Source organism: Plasmopara halstedii, assembly GCF_900000015.1.
Source record: "Plasmopara halstedii genome assembly, contig: Scaffold_816, whole genome shotgun sequence".
Taxonomy (NCBI): Eukaryota; Oomycota; class Peronosporomycetes; order Peronosporales; family Peronosporaceae; genus Plasmopara; species Plasmopara halstedii.
Window position 1 is genome coordinate 2240926 of NW_020187732.1, and position 22609 is coordinate 2263534.

General features: G+C 44.4%; 9 protein-coding genes across 9 annotated transcripts; 5 read left to right on the top strand and 4 right to left on the bottom strand.

Moving 5' to 3' along the window:
- Nucleotides 1-6898: 6898 nt before the first annotated feature.
- On the bottom strand, nt 6899-7579 carry PHALS_14407 (thioredoxin-like protein; the record flags this gene model as incomplete). Its single annotated transcript, XM_024730216.1, has 1 exon — nt 6899-7579. One exon carries the CDS (start codon nt 7577-7579, stop codon nt 6899-6901), a length of 681 nt encoding a protein of 226 aa, XP_024580515.1.
- Nucleotides 7580-7669: 90 nt separating this feature from the next.
- On the top strand, nt 7670-8422 carry PHALS_14408 (ribosomal protein l15; the record flags this gene model as incomplete). The annotated part of the gene is made up of 1 exon (XM_024730217.1): nt 7670-8422. One exon carries the CDS (start codon nt 7670-7672, stop codon nt 8420-8422), a length of 753 nt encoding a protein of 250 aa, XP_024580516.1.
- Nucleotides 8423-8718: 296 nt separating this feature from the next.
- Nucleotides 8719-9338, top strand: PHALS_14409 (uncharacterized protein; the record flags this gene model as incomplete). Its single annotated transcript, XM_024730218.1, has 3 exons — nt 8719-8949; nt 9015-9188; nt 9255-9338. The coding sequence occupies 3 exons, from the start codon at nt 8719-8721 to the stop codon at nt 9336-9338; spliced, it is 489 nt and encodes a 162-aa protein (XP_024580517.1).
- Nucleotides 9339-9480: 142 nt separating this feature from the next.
- Nucleotides 9481-9801, top strand: PHALS_14410 (uncharacterized protein; the record flags this gene model as incomplete). The annotated part of the gene is made up of 1 exon (XM_024730219.1): nt 9481-9801. The coding sequence occupies one exon, from the start codon at nt 9481-9483 to the stop codon at nt 9799-9801; it is 321 nt and encodes a 106-aa protein (XP_024580518.1).
- A 106-nt stretch (nt 9802-9907) lies between these two features.
- Nucleotides 9908-10820, top strand: PHALS_14411 (uncharacterized protein; the record flags this gene model as incomplete). The annotated part of the gene is made up of 3 exons (XM_024730220.1): nt 9908-10270; nt 10374-10658; nt 10728-10820. The coding sequence occupies 3 exons, from the start codon at nt 9908-9910 to the stop codon at nt 10818-10820; spliced, it is 741 nt and encodes a 246-aa protein (XP_024580519.1).
- A 21-nt stretch (nt 10821-10841) lies between these two features.
- Nucleotides 10842-11452, bottom strand: PHALS_14412 (uncharacterized protein; the record flags this gene model as incomplete). The annotated part of the gene is made up of 3 exons (XM_024730221.1): nt 10842-10933; nt 10996-11301; nt 11368-11452. 3 exons carry the CDS (start codon nt 11450-11452, stop codon nt 10842-10844), a joined length of 483 nt encoding a protein of 160 aa, XP_024580520.1.
- A 719-nt stretch (nt 11453-12171) lies between these two features.
- On the bottom strand, nt 12172-12515 carry PHALS_14779 (uncharacterized protein). Its single transcript, XM_024730222.2, has one exon. It carries the CDS (start codon nt 12441-12443, stop codon nt 12228-12230), a length of 216 nt encoding a protein of 71 aa, XP_024580521.1. The 5' UTR covers nt 12444-12515; the 3' UTR covers nt 12172-12227.
- Nucleotides 12516-13578: 1063 nt separating this feature from the next.
- PHALS_14781 (uncharacterized protein) lies at nt 13579-15828 on the bottom strand. The gene has a single exon (XM_036407601.1). It carries the CDS (start codon nt 14568-14570, stop codon nt 14088-14090), a length of 483 nt encoding a protein of 160 aa, XP_036263289.1. The 5' UTR covers nt 14571-15828; the 3' UTR covers nt 13579-14087.
- A 143-nt stretch (nt 15829-15971) lies between these two features.
- Nucleotides 15972-16751, top strand: PHALS_14780 (uncharacterized protein). The gene has a single exon (XM_036407602.1). The coding sequence runs from the start codon at nt 16023-16025 to the stop codon at nt 16257-16259; it is 237 nt and encodes a 78-aa protein (XP_036263290.1). The 5' UTR covers nt 15972-16022; the 3' UTR covers nt 16260-16751.
- The last annotated feature ends 5858 nt before the right edge of the window (nt 16752-22609 follow it).

The following is a 22609-nucleotide window of genomic DNA, read 5'->3' on the forward strand; positions in this document are numbered from 1 at the left end:
TACAACATGGTGGGTTGTACGAAGTACAGTGCACTCGACTTGGTCGATGGGTATTACCAATTGCCCATGAGAGCGAGTGATATTCAGCTGACAGCGGTGAGCACTCCGAGCGGCATGCTCCGGGAGTGGCTGGTGATGCCCCAAGGGCTGTCAAATGCACCAGCTACATTTAATCGTCTTGAGATGCAATTGTTCAGGCACTACCGGGCGTATGCACAGACATATTTCGATACAACTTCGTCCACAGTCGTGTGGGCACGGGAGGACGGATCTAGAGATTCATATCGTTTATTTGAGAGCGGTGCTCGAGTGCATGCGCACGAATACTCTGTATACTAATGCAGATAAGTGCATCATCGGCATGGAGGAAATCTCATTCTAGGGTGCTTCACCGGGAAGTGTGGCATTCGAGCGTATCCCGCTTAGGTCTAGGCCATTGTGGAATTAAGAAGGATACGGAATGATGTTGGGACACCGAGCATCGGGCGGCTTTTGACAGGGTCAAAATAGCCTCTTTCATGCACCAATACTGGTGTTGCCAGACCCCGATCGTTCTTTTAGTGTCGTCTGAGACGCTTCGGATATTGCCATCGGCTGTGCACTGCTGCAAGCAGACGCCGAGGGACGAGATCGGGTGATCCTGTTCGATTCTCACCAGCACAAGGCTGCAGAGAAGAACTTCCCAGTCCGCGACAAGGAATTGCTTGCGATGAAGTATGCACTTGTCAAGTTCAGTTGGCTACTGCTTGGCTCAAAGCCATTTGCGCCTACACAGATCATGAATCATTACGCACTGCGACTCAGTCGCCTCACCTCTCACAGAGGATGGCCAGGTGTCTCTCATTCTTTGTGGAATATAACTCCAAGTGAGGTATAGCTGGGAAATAAAAATGCTTTGGCTGATGCGCTGTCATGCAGGCCGGATAATGAACTTGATCCGCACCGAGTACACAGGTGACAGTATGTGTGCGGCGCTGCTACAGGCTCTCGGGAGCAAGGAGTTTGGAAACTCGGACAAGAGCTTGTCGGCGCGTTTCGCGCGCGGTTACACCGATATTTGTTGGATAACGGTTTGCTGTATTATAGCACCTATTCGACGGATACGCTACAAAGTGTGGCTCCTCACGATCAGAATTTGAAAAACCCTATCCTCTATGATGCCCACGACACCCCACTCAGTGGCCATCTCGGTCGTGAGAAGACGTACACCTTGGTGAGTTGCCACTCTTGATAGCGCAAGCTGTATAAATGGACGAGCACATACTTGACCACGTGTGAGACGTGTCAAAGGGTGAAACCTCCTCTAATACGGTGGTGCAGCCGGAGTTTATTGGACTCTCTGGGTGCTAGCAGTCCATGACAATGTATTTTATGTTTGGCTTGCCGAAGGATTCGGCAGGCAACAGGGGTGCGGTGGTCTTTGTGGACCGTTTGAGCAAGATGGCTCGTCTTGCGGCAGTGCAAGACATCATCGAAGGTGTGGGTACAGCGACGCTGAACTCTAGACGCGTTTTGTCCATCGTGTTTTTTGACAGCATGGAATTCCGGAGTCAATTGTCTCTGATAGAGACCCGCGCTTTACTGGGAAGTTTTTGTCTACAATATTCAGGATGCTGAGCGCCAAGTTTACTATGTCAACAGCGGACCATCTGCAGACCGATGGTCAGACTAAGCGCGTGAATCGCATCGTTAAAGATGTTCGTCGTAGCGTCTGCGCCGAAGCGCTGGAGCGCCATGCTGCCACTTGTGGAATTTGCCCTGAACAACGCAGTTCATGCGTCTACCAGCAACACGCCGTTCTACGCGAACGGGCTCGCGTCCCGCTGGCACCGCCATCCCATGGATCAGGGCTTGGTGGAGGTGGAATAGCCAAACGGATAGCTGATGTCAGCCCCGGCACTGTTAGTAAAGAAGTCGACGACTCTCTGTCAACCAGACTGAGTGTCCTTCGACATGTTTGCGATGCGATGAGTGAAAGCCAAGACATGCAGAAAGAATTTGCAGACGGAAGAAGCAAAAGAAATTTTGAAAACTTTGAGGTCGGAGACCTGGTTTCATCAAATGCTAAAAACCTTCCGACACATGCAGTCTCTGCTGTCTTTAAGACAAAGCACCGTCCACGAGTTATTAGTTCTATTAAAGTTGTGGCCAAGCGAGGCCTTGCGTATTCGCTGTTTCTTCCGAAAGATGCGCACCCACCCGGTTTAGAAAATGTGGGCTTGATCAAGCCATACCGGATACCTCGAAAGTGAACGCGGGAGCGTTGGCGACGGGACGGCGCTCAAAGGCGTTCGCCCACCTAAACCTTAAACCAGCAACTGGCTGTTAGCATGAAAAGCAAAAAAATTACGTTTTCAACGGCGCAATGTGCTCCACCGTCGCACGAAGTGATGTATTCGTCTGCTCGACGGCTAGGAGCCGCTCCGATAGAGCACGATAATTCTCAACGTGAGGCAGTTGGTGTATAAAGTACTTCAGGCTCTCAAGGTCTTCTGCACAGCGATAAACAGAATGCCAATGACGACGGACTTTGTCCTCCAACGATCGAAGAGAATCACGAGTGCCCGGACGGCGACCGACCAAGTCGTCATCGCCCGCCGCCGACTCTTCTCGATGATAATGGTGACGTCCACTACGACCTGGAATGCCTTGCGGACGACGTCGCCGACAGTGTCTAATCTGATGAAGTGGCGGGGATATCCAAACTCCGAGAGCTCGTTGGAGTGTGAGGTGCTCATTTAGCAAGACTGCCCAGACGTCGTTGATGCTTATGATCAAAGTGATCGTGACCCTTTGCATCCCGCGCTTCTCGGCGGTAACCCAGGAAGCTGGATGGCCATGAGCTGAGATCAAGCTTTGGCCCTGAGCTGCTGAGGTCGTAGACTCACCCGTGTGAGAAACCACATAATCGCGGGAGCGTGATATATGTCGCAGGGCGACAATACGTAGGAAATTGGCGTTGCGACTTGAGTCTGGCAAATTCAAATTTAGGATGGCGCTCAAGGTGCACTTTTACTTCTTTTTGGCTTTGCTGTAAGGTAGACAGTGAAAAAAGTTTCCGTTGCCGCTACACCAATCGCTCAAAGAGCTACATCGTCATCTGCAGCGGTTTTGTCAGGGGCGAGCACCACAGAAATAGTTCGCTTTCGGGTACAGGAGCCCCTCCTCTTTGAGCTCAAAGTTGAGCGCGGTACCTATTCATTGGTAATTCCTGTGGTACTATAGGCGAGCTCGGAGAGCTTTTCGCTGATCAAGCTCAGCTTGTGTAGTGGCCAGGGGCCCAGCTACGTAGATTCCTAACAATCGAGTGATCGCGTCTCTTGCTTCAGTAGTGAGATCCGCCGAGCGGAATCCGTACTTCACACGAGAGACCAGGACCCTACGTGGATTCGAGCGCATGAGAGCCACTCTGTGGGCAGTTTCCAGTTGCTGCTCCTGTGCCTCGTCGAGGCAATTGGTAACAAAACCACTTCCACCGAAAGTCCGTAGTCGGGGAACGGACACGGTGTCTGCAAGATTTTTGTGCTGGTCTTCCGTCGCGCCCCTATTCTCGTCATTTTATGCTGGGAAAGGAGTATCCGACTCGTAGTCGGCTTCCTCTTTATCCTCGACGAGGAAATCCGTCGCCCGGAGCTGGCGCGTTGTGTCGCGCTCAGTTGCCGAGGGCTCGAGATTTGCTTCCCGCAAAGCCGCAGACGTACTGTCCGGAGATGCATCCTGTGCAGAAAATGAGACAGGATTTGCCTGCGGGCGCCCTCGCTACCAGCTAGACTGGGTGTTTTGCGTGCCGTAGCCACGGTGCTCATAGAGCGGAGAGGGTTTAAAGTTGTTTTTATGAACGTGATGGCAGACACGCGAGTCTCGTTGGGGCGACCGTTAAATGTGAATTGACAATTGTATTTGGGGGGGTGTGTGACGGGATTACTCGTACCTTTGTATGAAAGGGCGGGTCACACAAGATTATGTGACCGTACATAGGTATGGGTTACACAAGTTGGTGTAATCTGGCTACACCGTACAATGAAGCCAGAACGTGGCAGGATTGCCAGTAGTGATGCATATTTTTTAGGTTCTGCTATATTACTTAGGTATTACTCTATTGACAAAAAATAGGGTTTTGGATATTGGCGGCTTTGCCGCAACTAAAATAATACAAAACAGTTGTAATTTTGAGCGAATAGTCTCTTTAGCTTGGTTAAGGTCTTAAGGACTCTTGGAGGCAGCGTATTGCGATCCGCTGCACTCGTACTTGTTCTTGTAAAGAACGTAAGTTCGATGACCTTAGCTTAGCTTCCTCTAAGCAAAGAGCACCACAGCCCCGTTGCAATTTGGCAATATCACTAAGCACCCGAAAGCACTTCATCATTTCTGTTCCTCTTAGTCATCCAACTTCAATAACCGCTTGTTGATAGAATCAGGTTTATTTGTGTCCAAACTCTCACGTAGCTGTTCTGAGAGATGCGAAGGATTTCAAACCGGTTAATTGAGGTTCAATGGTGCAGTTGTCCGTCACCTAGACTAAATAATTTCTGCGCTGTCCTCGCTCCGTCTTTCATCAATTGTTTGTTTTCTTGCACGATTTCAGGAATTATTTTTGCTTTTGCAGAGCAGTTTTTCAATGCCTCCGCTGATATAGCACTCCATGCTTTGACAACGTGATTATCCGCGCCCAGTAAATGAGCTGGTCTTTCAAATCCCTCTCCCACTACGCCTTGTCTCAATTTGGCAGCATCTTTTACAAACGGATTTGGGATGATTGTCAGATCATGTTAAGAAAGAATACATTATATTTATCAGCATGAACCTGTTAAGCTTTTTCTCCGCAGCGAGAATTTCCATGTTCATTGCCTGTTTCCACTGTGTTGCATTTGGAGGAAGAAGTGTAACCCTTATTCCGCCTTTCTCAAAGGTTGAGAATGCCCAGGTACATCTTTAGAATCGAATCAACATTCTGGTCTGTTCAGCCGCGAACAAATGTTTTGAGCTCTTACTTGAACCACTGGGTAAACACGATAAAGGTTGACCCCTGCCTTCTTTTGTTAAATGCTAGCAATGACCACTGTCGCCCAGATATACAGACTGGTGCATTGCTTTTCCGATCATTACCACAAGAAATGGCCCAGCCCCGTTGAATTGCAACGTACAATGAGCGTAACTCCCTCTCTGAAGTTTTTCATGCCTAGGGCAGTATGCAAATCTTCGGTGAGCATCACTTAGAATAGCAAGACAGCGAACAAAATAACCAGTTTTATTTATGTTATTGACGCAGCTTGGGTCATATTCCTTAATCTTTTCCCAGGATAACAGATTTACGACGCAACAAACAAAACAATAACTTGTTTCATCCTCGTTATAGAAGCAACTTGGGTCATATTCTAAGTAGTCTTTCCAGTGTCTCTAAAGTATGATGACGTTTCTTATCGGCATTACTGTCTACGTCGTTAATACGAATGGACTGCAACCCTTTTCTCGCACGAGATTCCAGGAGCTAGCCCATCTCGCTAGGGACTCATCGTTTTCGCGATATGTTTTGTTTTACTATCACGATTGAATACGACAGATCAATAGATAGCCTTTGAGTCAGTGTGCTCGTGTGGTCTAAGGGGGTAGACTCAATTTCTACTGTATTCGCACTCGTGGGTTTAAATCCCACCACTGACAAACATACTCCGTTCAGGAACTCGCATTTGCCTGAAGCAAATGTCGACGGGTTCACGTGTAGTAACGGCAGCGTTCTGTTGAAAACCGATCCTGCGGTGCAGTGGTATGCTGTTCACTTCAAAACCGGAAGGTCCAGGGTTCAATCCCCGGGCCGGGTAGAGAGGGGTTAGAGTGTAATGAATATATATACAGCACGTGCTTGACATGGCTTACACGACTCCTAAAAAGGGGTGTCGTTCTTAAATATATCAATAGATAGCCTTTGGAAACTTTTAATGAACTCGAAAAATTTATCTTAATGCTGAGTGCTGTGGTTTCCCAGTTCAATGATCTTCTCTCTCATTTTAAGTTCCGTATGAATTGATCGAGATTTAATTTCTTCTGCTGCAACCGGAATGTTACGAATGGTTTTGTCACTTGTTGCAGATACCGGGTGCGATTTCCAATATGTTATTTGTATGTAGAATATTGGAAATCGCACCTATTCCCCGGTTCGATTTTCAAGTCTCTCAGTCCACCTCGCTTAAAGTTGAAGCATCTCTCGAGCAACAAATTTATTTGTTTTTATGTCAAAGTAGTCGCTGAAAGATCCACGATTATTGACTGATAGCAGTTCCAACTGGTGAAGTTTGGACATCAGAATTAGAAACAACATCTATTGGAAGATAACTCAGTAGGTACACTTATCCTGGTCACATCAAAGCATTAATGCAGCAGTTCGCTTGTCCACCCATGGTATAGATTTAGCTTCTTGTATAGATCGACCTGTGGTGTGCTGCACCCTTGATGTGTAAAGGTTGTCGCGATCATCATGCATTAAAAATGTAACTAGGCTGTTTTTTAAACAAATCGCATCCCGTATTCCTGGCCCTCGGACATTGATAAAAGGCGCAAGTATTGTTGTTATTGCCGCCAAAAGTTGTCTGCTAGCGCAATCGCCACTGCTCCGAACAACATTTTCAAACTAATCAAATATAAAGCTAAACGGACTATCATTAAATGTGTATAGCAAAGTTCTCGATCGTGGTATTACCGGGTTTGATGAGAGAGCATGCTACTGGCTGGACAAAGCAGGAAATAATTTTAGGCAGCTACTTCATTATACATTATACATGAAATCATTCAACGAACATCTTATCTGCAGACAACAAATGCGCAATCTGTAAGATTGAAGGCTACATTTACCAAATGACTGTGCACAAAAGAAATCACTCATGCTGCTGAGACGGCCACACTACTAATATTTGTTCGTGAAGCGTAAATAACTTTTACAGGAAGGCAGTTGTTCAACAAGCAGATCTGGATAGCGAACAGCAGCTTCCTCCGCCGATATTAGAGGATTGATACATACACGCTGGCCTTGCTTCCAGTTCGCCGGTGTTGACACTTTTTGTCGATCCGTGAGCTGCAGCGAGTCCAGCACTCGCAAGATCTCCCCAAAATTACGACCTGTGCTGGCTGGATACGTAAGCATCAAACGTACACGGACTTGCGGATCCAGTACAAACAGAGTTCGCACTGTAAGCGGTAGTCCACCATGGTCCAAGTCATCTTGTGAGAGCATACCCAGCTGCGTCGCAATGCAACGGCTCGTATCCGCTACAATGGGGTAATTAACCTTGGCGTTTGAAAATTTCTCGATATCAATGATCCATCGCTTATGACTAGCCACATCATTGCATGAGAGCGCCAACAACTTGACGTGTCGCCGAGCAAACTCACCATCGTTTTCCAGTCGTGCCACTTCACCCAACTCCGTGGTGCAGATGGGCGTAAAGTCATCCGGATGAGAGAACAGAAGGCCCCAAGACCCAGAGAAGTACGTATGCAGCGAGCTGGAGCTGTCGTCGCTTGCATTGTAAGAAAGGTCAGGTAGCTTATCCAGGAGCGTGATACCCACGACGTTGTTCGATGACATGGATACCTTTTGATTGTGTGTAAAAAACGTGGTGCCGTGGCTCGATTAATTCCGCTTGAATACTTTGTCTCGAATTACTTTTATTCAATAATGTGGAGTCTAAAGGCGATAGAACGTGCGCTGCCTGCCATTCAAAGTGCACGCGTGGCTTTCGCAAGCTCAGCTGCATCTTGCCCTCCTTTCGAAGCTGTGCGTCTTAACAATTTGCGCGACAACGATGGGGCGCACAAACGTGGAAAGCGTCTGGGTCGCGGTATCGGCTCAGGCAAAGGCAAAACCTCAGGTCGTGGACATAAGGGACAGAAAGCGCGCTCAGGCGGTAGCTCTGGTCGCGGACCCGGATTTGAGGGTGGTCAAACGCCGCTGTATCAGCGCGTGCCTAAGCGTGGCTTTAATAATAAGTTTGCGACACCAATGGAGACTGTCAACCTGGACAAGCTGCAGCTTTGGGTGGATATGGGTCGCATTGACGCAAACAAAAAAATCACGATGAAGAGTCTCGTTGACTCAGGACTTGTGACGTGCTCTCGTGTCAAGCATGGCATTAAACTATTGGGTAACGGAAGTCAGTATTTTACGACGAAACTGGACATTGAAGTTTCCCAGGCCTCTAAATCAGCAATCGAAGCCGTCGAGGCCAATGGTGGCAGTATCGTATCCGTCTACTATAATCGTTTGGCTCTACGTGCACTGCTTAAACCGCACAAATTTGAGACGCTTCCACAGTCAGCGCGTCCAAATCCTAAGAAGCTCACGTACTACACCAATTATGAAAAGCGTGGATATTTGTCGCCAGAAATTCAGGCCAGGAAGGCGCTTGCACACATTAGCAACTCGAAATAGACATCTTGATTTAGGTTGAAAATGAAGTAGACAACAAAGGAAACCTGGCCTGTATCCAATTGAGTATCTGCTCCACTTGTAGTTATATCGATACTTGGAGTACCTTTTTGATGTGATATTCAAGCTTTGTCATCACGCAGTGATCCCTGGCCAATCGGTACTCGAATCCTGTTGAAATCGTTGTGTCTCTTCAAGATATCAGTCTACAGGGCGTATCTTCCTCCAGCGGTCGGAAGTGCGTCCAATGTCCTGGAATCGTATCCATTATCAAAGTATTTACAAGTACTGAACAAGCGATGGCGACAAAGCGAGGAAGTCAAGCCGCTATTGCACCGCACACGCTCGAGTTTGCACCAGCGTGCAAGCAGTTAGCACTAGTGCTTCTGGCTATTAACCTCATTAGCTTCACTGTCACTTGGTACAAGGTCTGGTGGGACTCAATCATTGGAGTATGTGTCATGGTCTACGGCTACTGGGCTCTTCGGGACACTAACCCTGCTCATCTTGAACCGGCTCGAGTGCGAAATGTTCGTACTGCTCTTAATGGTTCTAAAGTTGTGGGATTTACGACTAATAGCTGATTCCGTCGCAGTTTCATCATGGTATCATTTTCAGCCTCACCTGCCATATTATCGCTGTAGGTGAAGTCACTTACTCCATCATCAGGTTATACCTGCTCGACAAAATCGTTCGCGATGCAGTAAGCCCGGGTATTCCACTCTTCGTCTTCCTTTACTTGTTCCTGCTCGTCGAGATTGGCGTCACGGTAAGATTGTCTTGAACACTCTCCGGCTTACAATGTGTTGCTAACGCCATATTGAAATCCGAGCAGTCGTTTGGTGTGGAGAAATCATACAACCTTTGCCAGGAGATAGCGCGTAACGAGTATTTTCTGCAGAGCGAGGCACTAGTATAGTGAGAAGACCAACTGATGAGATTCAGTGTTTAAAATAAACACCCATTTATTCATCGAGCGCCAGACCCTGGACTAAATGACATATTTCCTTTGATATACGTATAACATTAGAAATTTTTTGCTACCCAATTAAGTGGGAATTATGACATCAACAGGAAACGAAGCTGTAGAATTGAGGACGTTGACGGCGGAGTCTACAGGCGGCGGTGTACCTGGTACTCCAAACGGTCCAGAAAGAGACTTAAATATGCTGCAGGAGGAAACAGAGCATAGTCGTGAAGAGTATCTGGAAGAGATTCAACGTCGCATTGATTCGTACGAGAAGTGCGCAGCGGCTATCACAGCGGCAACAACGTCGCTGCAGAAGCTAAGTGAGCATTTAGATGCTATGCATCAGGCTACGCAACAGTTAAATGCATTTACGAGTGGATGGTTGGCGGTGTGGAAGCGACCCTCAGCATAAAAGTGATTAATAAATTCATATTCAAATCGGAGAAAGACACATTGTGTGATAGAGCGATCTGCGCAGTGCACGCTAGACTGTTACATTCAATCAAACATAGGGAGGCATGGCTGCAGAGTCTGAGACCAAACACAATCGCCCGAAGCAAAGTTGGAATTCGTCGACAAAGTTAGCTCAGCCTCAACATTCAGTTGTGACGGTGAAGGCACAAGGAAGACAAGCAACCGACGCGCCTTCGCGTGCTACAGTGAAAACTGAGGTACCGCAGGTGCAGCCAGAAACAAGAGAAATATGTGACGAGAGGCGTGCAATGGAGAACGACCAGCAAACGCTGACGCGAGAGCTACTGGAACGTGCGGTATCCACAGCATTTGGTGGCTTATTGAAAGACTTTACTTTAGATAATCCCACTGTTCTGGAAGACGAATCTCAGATGAGTGAGCTTTCTAGCACGTGCGACAATGAAAGGGTGAGTTTTATTAATCACAAATTGTGTATTCTCGAGTTGACTCTGGGCTGTGTGAAATGCGGAAAAAATCTCTGTGCTGTCCTGTAATGATGCAACCACGTAGATGCTTCGAGTAAGTAGCCCAGTAACCAATATTGAAGCAAAGCTTCGCGCCATTCTAGCAAAAAGTACCTCATTGTCAGCAAACTACCACCAGAAATGGCGTGACCACTCGGATAATACGCAGCAGGCTGAAAGAATCACAAAAGTAGAAAAAGAATTTCAACGGCGAATGAAAGATGCAGTTTTCAAGCACCACGAGCGAAAAATGGCTTTGCATGCCCTACAAGCGCGTATCAAGCGTGAGATAGAGTATCTTATATCCACAGCTGTGGATCTCGAGAAGAAGGTCATACACTCATGCTTAAAAGACAAATCTTAGGACTGACAATTGATTACCTGCATTATATGATGCCAGGAAGTTCTTCTCGACGAAGCACTTGAGAATTATGAGCGTGCGTTACGTCAAGAACTCGGTGTCTCTGACAAAAGTAAACAGAGTAGAGATTAAATTAGGTCCAGCTAGTTTTGCTCAAAAAGAGTTGCCTCGCAGCCAGCGGATGCCGCGTAACCCATTTCCAGTTGCGACATTGTTCTCAAGCCCATTAATAATATACCCCGTTGCTATCAACAGCGTTTACTCAGTGCATAATCATACGATGCATTTGTTTCAACATATGCATTACCTGCATTAGTCTCGCCTTGATGATGCAAAACAATTGTCGGTGCCTTTTTAGAGTCATAGTCGGGTGTCTGCATCAGCAACGAATCCTTTTGTAAAATTACTCGCTGTTGTGCTGTCACTGCCAACACTTCCATCAGCGGTTCCCCTATTCGACTTGGGTCAAACAGTCGCAATTCGCTAGCTGACACCTCACTCTCGCGATTTAATCCTTCGTCATATTCAATTTCGTAGCAATCACTATTGGGTTCAGCGTCTGTCACTGTGCCAGGAAACCAAAGTCCATCCAGTTCGCGTTCAACGCGAGCACCTACACGGATGACCATAGGTCTTCGATCTTTACTTTCGACACTTTCAATCTGATCACTCTCTATACTTCTCACTTGTTTGGCCCCTTCGTTTGTGTGTGGGTCACTGCGGGCATTATTCTCGAAGCTACTTGCAAGCGTGTCTGTTATCATGCTCTTTGTCGAGATACCACAACTTCAGGTCTAAACTGAGTCTATTTTAAGTTTTAAGTCCTTGAAGTTGCCGCGTTTTTGCTTGCAGCTTTTCCGATCTATTGGTTACATTTAAATCTCCTAGTTTACTTCTCCACTTAGGCTATCACTAGAATCTTCATCTAGACTGCTTACGTCTGCATATATCTCTGTCAGCTGACAGGATTTCAAATTGGAATTGTCCGTGATCGCAACTTTAATGTAGCGATAAAACGAAGGCCCTTAGCATAGAGGAGTTATCCCTAGAATGATACCGTTAGTTGATCCGACTGCAATTTGTATCACCGTCCTGTCAACGATAGTTTCCCGACTGTAGGGTATAAAAAATGTCGTAATCATCACCACAACCGCCCTTTGATCGACCGACCAATGACGAACATGTTCTCCAACACCTGTAATCGTTTCCAAAACGTGGCGTTTGCACATTCACCCGATGGTCTATCCATTGCTGATGACGCATGTGTCTGCAAGGCGCAAACACTCGTCGCAATTGCCTACGAGCTTCAGGAGTTGACTCCGTGAGAATCATTGCTGACATGAGAGCGCTTTAAGCGATGTGGACAAATTGAAGTAATTTCATATAGTCTTAAGGTAGTGATTTTTACAGTTAATGGTGACAAGGTGACAAAACATTTTTTATGAAGGCAGAAAGAAGTATAGAAGAAAGCGTAGAAAAGATTGAGCAGTAAGATTCTGTTCGCAGAATTCATCTCATTCATTTAACCTCTCTCTGATTTCATTTTCGTTCGGAAATACTCAGCCCAGCTGCATCATCGCGCGCTTCATTTATTCTCAAATTTCCTGTAACCAATCGCATCTTTCGGACTTTTCCTTCGTTCACTTTGTCATGCCCACTGCGTCGAGTTTTCTCGTTCTTCTTTTCAGGCTTTGTAGCGGATTCAGCAGCGTCAGTAGAGCAATTGTTTAAGGCTACCTTCTGGCTTGCGTCCATTTCGGAAAAAGTTGCCTAATGCCGCTTTCATTGAAAGGACGATGAGAGAGAGAGAGAACCAGTTTTGAGACATCGTTTAAGAGTGAGTATTGTTGAACAATTGTGGCTTCTCATATGCTTAATGTTGCTGCGGCGGCAAGAGACTCGAAATTTGGTGCCTCGTCTACTAAAAATTAGTGTTGAGAAGCGGTGCAGGCTTCCCTTGCGAAGAAAATGGATCGTGCAAAAAAGAGTAAGCTTACGGAAAATTGTTAACAGAATCACAATGGTCAAATATTGTTTCTCAACGCTTTTATTCTATACTTCGACCTTCATTATAACTGTTTTTGTCAAATTGTAACCATTTAACAGAGTCTTAATCTTCAGTCTGTATTACTTTACCCTATTGCAGTTGCATAAGTAATTCCACAAACGGTTGACCGAAATCCAAACTAGTAATGCAAAGCTCGGTTACGAAGCGCATTAGTTAAAATGCGCAGTAAACTCGATCGTTACGGTAGTTGCAAACGTCAAGTAATGAACGACTTTTGCGAATACTTATGAAATATATTCGACATAAGTATTCCATCTCGAAACAAACTTTTTAGAATACAATTATAATTTGAGACGATACTTCAGTGGTTAGTACTTATTAAATCAGCAAAGTACAACTTATAACAATAAGTGGCGATTGAGAGGATGGTATGGTGGTATTTGACATGTGCGGACCAGATCCTCATAGACGTAGTCCACTGGAATTGTTCATCTCTCTTCCTACAATAATACAGTTCACGCCATTGCTTTCGCCGAAGTCTGACATAAGAAGGCAAGGATTATTTCCAACGTTCGAAGATAGAGGCAGTGTACTTCTTTGCACATTACTTACATAAAGTCAACGATGACAAAAGCTCACAATGCTTGTCAAGGTTCGTTGCTCGAGAAGCAATCACCAATATTTAAGCGAACGTGTAGTCGAATCCCAGAATGCTGGAAAAGCCACCCATAAAGTTCTCTGGGACAATATGCATTCGCTTGATGAGAAATGGCTATCGGGGGTGATGTAAGAAAGGAATTGTACTATTGGTGCATCACAAACCAGTACGTAAACTAATAAGTTGTTGTTGTGCGAGTCCACACCTGCATTTTGCTACGGTTACAAGCCTGTGCAATAACAAGTTGACCGAGCTGCAGCACATAATGCAGTGTGATCATCATCAAAATTCCGCCGCCGACAGCCGCAACAATTAGAATGGTAAATTTCCGCAAATTGGTTCTTTCAGTACTCTAAGTCCTAATCAGAAAGGCATGATAATGACTTTTCCTGAAAAGTTGCTTTTCAATATTGCAACTGTCGACGTGAATGAGGACATAGCGCGGAGCCAAGCAAGCGCCTAAAAAAACTAGCGAAAGTCCAGGTGTTGGTCATACTTTTGCGATCGACGAGACTTGCAACAAAAACGACGATCAAGGGTTCAGGAACTTAAACTCGAGGTGAATTCTGTAGATCTACGAGGGAACACTAACAATCGTCGCGACAACCCAAAACGTCGATCTTCGGGTCGATTTGCGCAAAACTTTACTTGCGCCCGAGGTGAAATCGTAGCTCCTGTAGACTTTGCCTCGCAGTATGAACCAAAATGCGAAGCTAAAGCGGATGTTTACAATCTACAAACAATAGACTGTTGTTGCTGAGCCTGCCACGTTGAGGACGACGTTTCGGCTTAAAAAATGAGTAAATACGCACCGTTGGTGCACCCAGTGATTTTGGCTGCTGACGCGCAAATAAAGGCGGCGAGAATAATGCTTAGGAAATAACAAGAATGGCCTGAAAGGAAATTTTGAAAGCAGATTACTTGTAATTCTGAGGATTACAATAAGTGCAATTGTTTCACATAAAAAACTTTGTTCTTGTAGTCGATAAAGTCTCTGCCGAAAGCATCCATTGAATATGGACGGCAAATTATGGAAGATGTTGTTTGTTGCGAGGTTAAGTTGTATCGTGTCTCGTTGTGATACACACAGAGCCACTAAATGACATGGACAAACAAGAGCCGCAGCAGTATCAGGATGAGTTTCAGGTGTTCGGTCGTTACAATTTTTGGTACTCACTTTTATTGTATCCCACCAACTCTTAGAGATTACGAGCATGACAAGCAACAGTAAAACTTTCACCAACGAGGACTATTTCGTGTGTATGGCGCTCGCCACGAATTGCTCATTAACCATAAGACAAGACGGCCAGACTACAGATCGGAAGTTCGCTGATCTTAAGGCAGTGGTATTCAAGCCAGAGGAAGACCGCTTATCTCAAAGAGGTGGCAATCATTGCAAAGATGTTGTTCTCGACCTAGTCGTCCTTGACTGCTGAGTCACTGAGGATCTTTAAGTTTGACGACCGTTGGACGTGCCTTTTTTGTGCGAGGTGAGATCACAGAAGATAGGCGTACGATTTTCTTTCTGGGAAGCTTTTGCTAGGGTATGATGCGACTCTGAAGAAAATTGATGCACGGGTTAACGTAGATTTCTGTAAGGTCAAAAAGGCACTAAGTCGTGAGTACAATAGGATTCAGAAGCGTAAGAAACAAAAAGAAAGTATTTCAAACCAGTGCAAACTGTGTATAGTTCCACAGCTGCCACGATAGATCTCACGGTCGGCGTTTCTGTACGAAGAACCCCGATAACCACTCGCGGCAGCACCCGAAGCGAAGTCGGCGCGCGCCTCAACAAGAATCGAAATCGTCAAGGCCGCGTTGGTAGTTGACAATAAGTCGGTACTTCGAGTGCGCTGAGGTCGAGCACAAGCCCAAACAATGAATTAAAAAGTGAGGGTCATCAGGGCCAGTTGCGTTTAATTGATGTCTGCGGGTGACGACATGGCTGCCCGACTGTTGGGACTGGTTTCGAATTCGAATATGATAACTGCAATTTCCGACAATCGAATCTGGCATTAATGTACTAATGATAAGAGGAGCTTTTTTTTCAAGATTGCGGCGTTGGTCAATAAAATGACGAGGACTGGAATAACGCGCTAATGAAGTATGCATCTATATTTCTGGTTTCGACCCTAAGCCGCTTTCAGTATTGGCATTAAAGGCGCGCTGGGTAGACGTGCAGTGACTCAACTTTGTGTCACAGATTTTTGGCCGTGTTGCTAAACTAAAATTCATTGAAAGTGGGCCGTGGCTTTCACCTTCCGAAGGTATTTGAAGTTTGTGGCTGCGGGAAATAGTCTGTCGAGATATTCACCACGACATCTAATCGCGTGATCGGGACTGATTATCTCACATAAATACTTCACATTGAACTGATTAGCCTTATCTCCATAAAGTCAAAAAGCAAAGCTTGCAATCTGGTTACCTCAGCGAACTATTCGGAGCACCATGCAAAAGCGTACTGCTTTATATAGAGAGTAAAATGGTCCTTAGTCTGAATTAATTGATGTCGCTTGGGAAAGCTCATATCCATAGGCGTATTCGATGCATACAAATCAATAGTGGTTATGAATTTACAGCAAGGGGTTCCAAAATTTATGCGTACAACTTGGTACACCGCGGCAACAAGGCAGGTTGAGCGAGATAATAGCTCAGTCATTGAGATGGTATGAGCAATGGTCTATCATCAGTGGCTGCTAAAAGAATAGTTGAGGGCGGTAGTTTTGACTGCCGCCTGCACGATCAATCAGCTGCCCAGCACTTCACGACTCAACACCATACGGTCTACTTTCAAAGCTCAAAATGTCTTGATAACACATGTGTTCGGTGTGTGCGGGTATGGAAGATGTTCATCGCTAATTGGTATTTCTGCATTTTCTTGAGATATGCAAACATAACGTGCTAGGGAATATAGGTGTCGGACAATTGTCCTCATTGAACGATTTCGATCTGTGTATGGTTTGGCTGTGTTTAGTCAGCTGACTGCCATCAAATGTTCAGTAACGAATGATCTCACAGCCTGTCAAGACTGCTGAGGACATGAAGAGTAATGAAGGCACCACCGGTACCGACGTTACTCTTGACCATGCAATGAAAACAATGCCACACCACACCTCTTTATTGAATGCTCAGTCAGCCATCCGCCTGATTGGGCGATAAATATAGAGTGCTTCTACACAGATTACGCCGCGTCGAAAATGATCTGCTATCGACAATCGAACTTTCACCGATTGAAGATTATTCCATTGAATTTCGTCAAAAAAGATTGTTAATTGTAAATAGCTTTGTTGTTTGACTCTTCAGCGAAGTGGGCTCTTCCGTCACTTGTTCATCGTCACGATAAACTGTGCAGCGACAGTGCACATCTCAACATGGAACTCAACCGTTCCAGACTAAGGTCGAAATTCGAGCGTCTAACAAGATTGTCACACTCTATTCTACGAATTGTTGCTGTGAAGGGAGTAGTTTATGTGTAAATAATGTATGTGATTGGATGGATAAAAAAAATGGCTGATCCTTCACAAAAAGCCGTTATGTGAACCTTTGGCAATTCTTACATTCTTTATTACCCCTTTGTATATGTAAGATCGTAAAAAGACATACAAGGCTAAGGAAATGTTGTGTGCCTAAAATTTATATCGTGCTTTGAATCCTCACCGACTGAAATAGCATCTCAAAGCGACAATTTACTCACTTTATCAACCCAAGCCTTTATCAGGATCGGTTCGGCTTGTATACCGTTGTTTTTTGTCTTAATCTAGGGATGTATAAAATAATAGTATCTCAAAATATAAAATTAGCACTATTAATCTGGCTCACAAAATCCAGAATATCAGCATGGCTGATCACAAACCCAAGCCAATAGCCAGGCCAGCTTTATCGTCTCAGGCCGCTCTTTAGTCGAAAGGCAGAACTTGCTATCACATTTACAGGATGAACATTCAAATTTGGATTTCCTTGTTGAATCACTTCGTCAGGCGTGCCAATGCACGTACGTGCGAACAAAACGGTGACGAGGATAGATCGGACGAAATACATGGCACAGGAGATGTGTGGCAGACGAAATGAAGAAATGAGGATGTTATTGAAGCTGGCATTCTGTACACACACCATTTTCTACTGTACTTTCATGCAACTGGCATGTGATCAAACTGAATGATTACAATCAAACACAGTCAAGATTTGTAATCAAAGTGGAAGAAGCTGCCAAATTATCACCAGTTTACAGTGGTCGAGAAGAGCAATGTTTGGTATGATTACAAAAAGTCGCAAAATCATCTCTGCACAACATAAAGTACAATCGACAAGAATACTAATGCCTTCGGCAAATTTCTATATTGTCTTCTTTTTAGGCTTGACGTTCTTACAGAAATGCAAGAATGCCCACAGCGCATTTATCGCCTCTCTTATGCTAAGCCTTACTACATTACTACAGAACTTGTCGGATTTCGGACTATCGGGCGAGAAATCAACATGCAGATCTAAAATTGCAGCTGGCCAGCATCTGGCAATATTAATGGAGTATGAATATCAACTAATGGATGTCATAACTAATCGACTTTGGATATTTTGATTTTACTACTAAAGCTTGGAAGCTGTTTACCTAATCATACCATAATCATATGCTTTGCCTATCCCTCGTTGGCACGCTATAATCGAGTTGTGGCAGTATTGTACAGGTAGCCAATTTATGGCAGATCATATCAACTTATACACAATCTAATTAACCAATATATTGTACATACTTAAAATTCACCATTAAAATTTTGGTAAAAGGGATCGTGTTTGTTTAGTAAACATCCTCGTGAGATAGAATTTAGTTATGGCATAAGATTGAAGGGATTCATATAAAATTGAGCGGTTAGTCGTGTAAAAGATGCTTATATCAAAAGCCTGCACAAGCATCTTACTAACAAGGTATACATCACAGCATTTTGGCTTCGCTCTGTTGTGTGCTACACTTAGCCGTTAAATGGAGGTGCATAGATGTACCTCCTGCGTGCATTGTGAAAACTTATAGAAAAGGGTTTAAGGTACGGTGTTCCCACGTGCATATGAAACATTTACATGAAGTCACAAACATTCTGTGATACAAAATGCTAGTTCCTACTTGGAGATTTGTACTGGTGACGAGACCGATGTGTCTCTGTCCTTTGAAGCGGTGACGTAGGTCAGTCGTTTTAGCTGGGAACGTTCCTCGAAAATCGAAGTATAATTCTTCCGGAGTTTAAGCATCGTAAATGCAATATCTTCTATAAATTTTAAGCTGAGGTTCAGCCTCAGTGAACCCTTGATTGTATTAATCTTAGTAAAACATGTAGGAGCCCTTGATGCGGTCTGCATGTAGCACTAGAGGTCACAAGGTTATTTTGATACTGCCGTCAATTTGCCGTCAAAACCTTACGTTGTTCTTCTTCTGCAGCGGGGCCGCCGTAGCTTTTTCGCTCACAGGAAGCTTTATTAAGATTGGTGGCCTTCGTTCTTTACTTAGAACCAGTACGAGTGTAGCGGATCGTAAGTCGCTTACTCCAAGACTACAACCTTAATCCAAGGCTAATTTACTCTTCCGTTTTAAATGTTAAGTGTATTTCTCAGTTGTATTTGCGTCAAAACCGCCTAAATCTAAATCTGTAGTTTTACTATCTATATAGTATGATTTATTCAGATGAATAACTACTGGTAGTCCAACCGCGTACTGACTTCTTGCTTAAGTGGAACCACACCATTGTGTGGTCACACCATCTTGCAGAACCCACCCCCTTCCTATCAGGGCACGTGAAACCCTGTTACATCTTTCCTTCAAGTTGGCATTGTCCTTCTCACTCAGGGTCAGAAATTGCGTTCTCGTCGCACTAGCTTGTGTGTTGTGTCTGTGGGGCTGATGTAAACAGTGCCCTCTTACACACTCAATACGAGCCTCAAAATTTGTTCAATAGCCAAATGTGAATCATACCATAATATCCGAAAAGAAAGGATTCGAGGTAAGCGTGGGCTACTAAGCGCACAAAGGTTTTTGTGAAAGAGAATAATAGGTATCGATTAAGTACTATTCTTGAAAGATTTGACTCCAAATATATATACTCTTGATACAGCAATGCAAACTAGAAGCATCACTTATCTGACAGGTCTCGGCTTTACTCCTGTTAAGAGCGCGCGAATTTTTTGATCGTGCACTTGTAAGCGCGGGCTTGTAGAGTTAAGAATACCTCAGCTCAAAGTGTACGGCAACACCCGTTACAGATTCTGTATAAGTGGGCTTCAGACATTGATGGTTGCCCAGTGGGGTCATATGAGTTTTAACATTTCGATAAAAGTTGTCTTCTGTCACAATAGCTTCTACCCAGTGCGATCATGACCACATAATATAAAATCAGATTTGATTGACTTCACAATTTTTATAGTGAAATTAGCTTTTGTGCATTTATCTGGGTATATAAACACAGTGAATTAAACTTTCCAGTATGAGATATAATAGAAATACTTGGTGTATTGGAATACGATAATGCCAATGCTGAACGATGTAAGGCTTATCCTAGTACCTCACCGCACCAGCGGCTTGACGTCGTCATCAGGCTCTATATATTCGGCGAGCATTTTATATCAGCAAACAGAATAATCATAATATGCATGACGATTCTTGATACTGTATATTTGGAATGAGCTTGAGTAAAAGGATTTGTTTTTACCGTTTGACAGTATTAACGATAAATTAAACCCACTTCACACTGCTAGGGTGGTCACTGTTTAAAACCAAAAATAATTGTGGAATAAAAGCTCAAGCCCAAATATTAAACAGCAGCTTCATCCGCCGATCCGTGGCTACAGAGAGATAGTGCTCACAAATATCCACAAAGTTGCGACCTATACGTTTGCATTAAGCATACGTGAACCTGTAGATCCATATCAAATATAGTTACAACTCTAAGAGATATCCCTTTATGATTGCGACAGAGTCACCGGCGTCATGCATAGAGAAAGTCTTGGTCAAGACTCAAGAGTCTGGGTGAACACGTTCGGATGATGAAGTTATTGCTCCACTTGAAGTAGACTTGAAAGCTCTAAGATAATTAGCTGTCTTGTTGGCTCTGCGTTTTAAAGAGTGATATATACATATTTAGATTTTTTGATTAAATATTTATTATCTATAAGCTTTACCAAAATTCATCGTCGGACTATCTACATTACGCTGACGTTAGTAGCAGCCCACGTGTTCAGGGTATCTTGAGCTACTCACTGTTCCCCTAAACGCCTATGCGTGCGGGTGATCCACTCACTCCGACGATAACGTTAGCATCAAAATTTTGTACCACTAGCGCTTTAAATTCCCACACATATCATAACTCAAATTACCGCTCTTGCAGAGAGCAGCAGTGGTAAGAGAAACACTTACTATGATCGGAGATTTGGCGGGTGTACCGATGCATACCGTGCTCAATGTGTGAGCTGCATGAGGGGAATCCACCATCTCACACATTTTAAGGCTATCTTATGAGCTTCAGTAAAGCAGAAATTTGAATCGAGGGTCGTCTTATATTTGACATTGCCATGACAAAGCATGATGCGGACGTCGGCTTGTCACTCCAACACGTCAAGTTTCTACCGTGTACAGCCCGTCTCGATTTGAGAATATGACGCTCACAGCTACAAATTTGATGTCCAGCTCATCATAAGGTCAAGCTTTCCAACTGGTGTGAAACGCGATGTGACGATCGATCCTGTATCTTATCTAAGAATACAAAACCAAAGACGATCCGAATCGTCAGCAACATCAGCGCCGGCGAACGCTTACCAAGGCAAGACACGAATCTTATGGGCTTTACGAATGAGGTTTCCCATCTACTGCATCAGTCACTGGTTACAGCCCTGGTATACTCACCTGGTCATAACAAATTTTACACGAAAGTGAACCACCCCTTTTCCATTGAGCAATATTGGAGGCGACAACCATGGTATTCATGGCGGTGTAACGGGGTTTCACATACCCTTGTATGAAAGGGTGGGTCACACAAGATGATGTGAACGTACATAAGTGTGGATTACAGAAGCTGGTGTTATCACACAGTGATGTGGCTACACCGTAACTAGAAGCCACTACGTGGCAGGATTGCAAGTAGTAATGTATATTAAATAGGTTTCATTATATTAATTAGGTATTACTTTACTAATAAGGAAACTTAAGGTTTTTTTATATTGGCATCTCTGCAGCAAATAAGACAATTTAATACAATTTCAATTCTAAGCGAAAGATCCTCTTTACCTTGGATAAGGTTATAAGTGCAGCGGATTGCGATCCGCTGCAATGGTAATGATTTTTGTGACGAACGTAAGGTCGGTAACCTTAGCTTAGCTTCCTCTAAGCAGAGCGCTACGGTTATCCGTTGCAGGTAGCACGTCAACACTCACCGAGCGTCGCGGCTTGCATTTAAAACAAATGTTTCTCAGATCTTTGATGCTCTTTCTGATTTCCGTCATTTACTGCGTGCCCTTACGAAAGAGTCGCGTGGCTGTTTGGCTTTTGGGTATGTTACAGACGATGCCTATTCTCACGTAGAGCGTTCTACATCCGACGGGCTCATCAGACCGGGATCGTGGTATAACTTCATTATTCAATGTAGAACCCAGGTTGTGCTTATACTTTTATCGAAATGTTAAAGTATTGCAAGATTATTTTTTCCTATAGCTGATTAGGATCCGACGTAACGCGGCTGCACCTTGAAATAATAGTTTGCAGATACTGCCTGTGTAGGAAGCTTAATTGAAAGCATTTAACCATTATTACGATAAGTCAGCGTGTTGACGTGTTTGAGCTGGTTTCTATTATCAGGGACGAAGGTTATCAAAACTTTGTTATACAAGGCAAACCTCTATCAGACACAATCGTTAGTGACAGTCATACTGACAAATTGTGTTGATAAATTGGTTTGCTGTGTCATCACCGGGTACATCACTTGTGACAGCAGTACGGTGATCCATTTTGCTCAGACGGATCACACAAACCACACAGAGCTGATAGTACTGGACACATCTTGAAGAAGATGGACATACAAGTACATACTTACGTTTTGCCAACACTACTGGATTCGGCAGGCTACCAAAAGGTCCGGCCCATGCAGCAAGGTTTTGTCACGTTGCACCGTTTCACACGTACCCACAAATGATAATACTTTTTGATCACCAATGCACAGCGCTCACCAAGAGTATACCATTCTCTTCCAAGGTGGCCGGCTACCCAGGTTACATTAATTGTCTAATGTA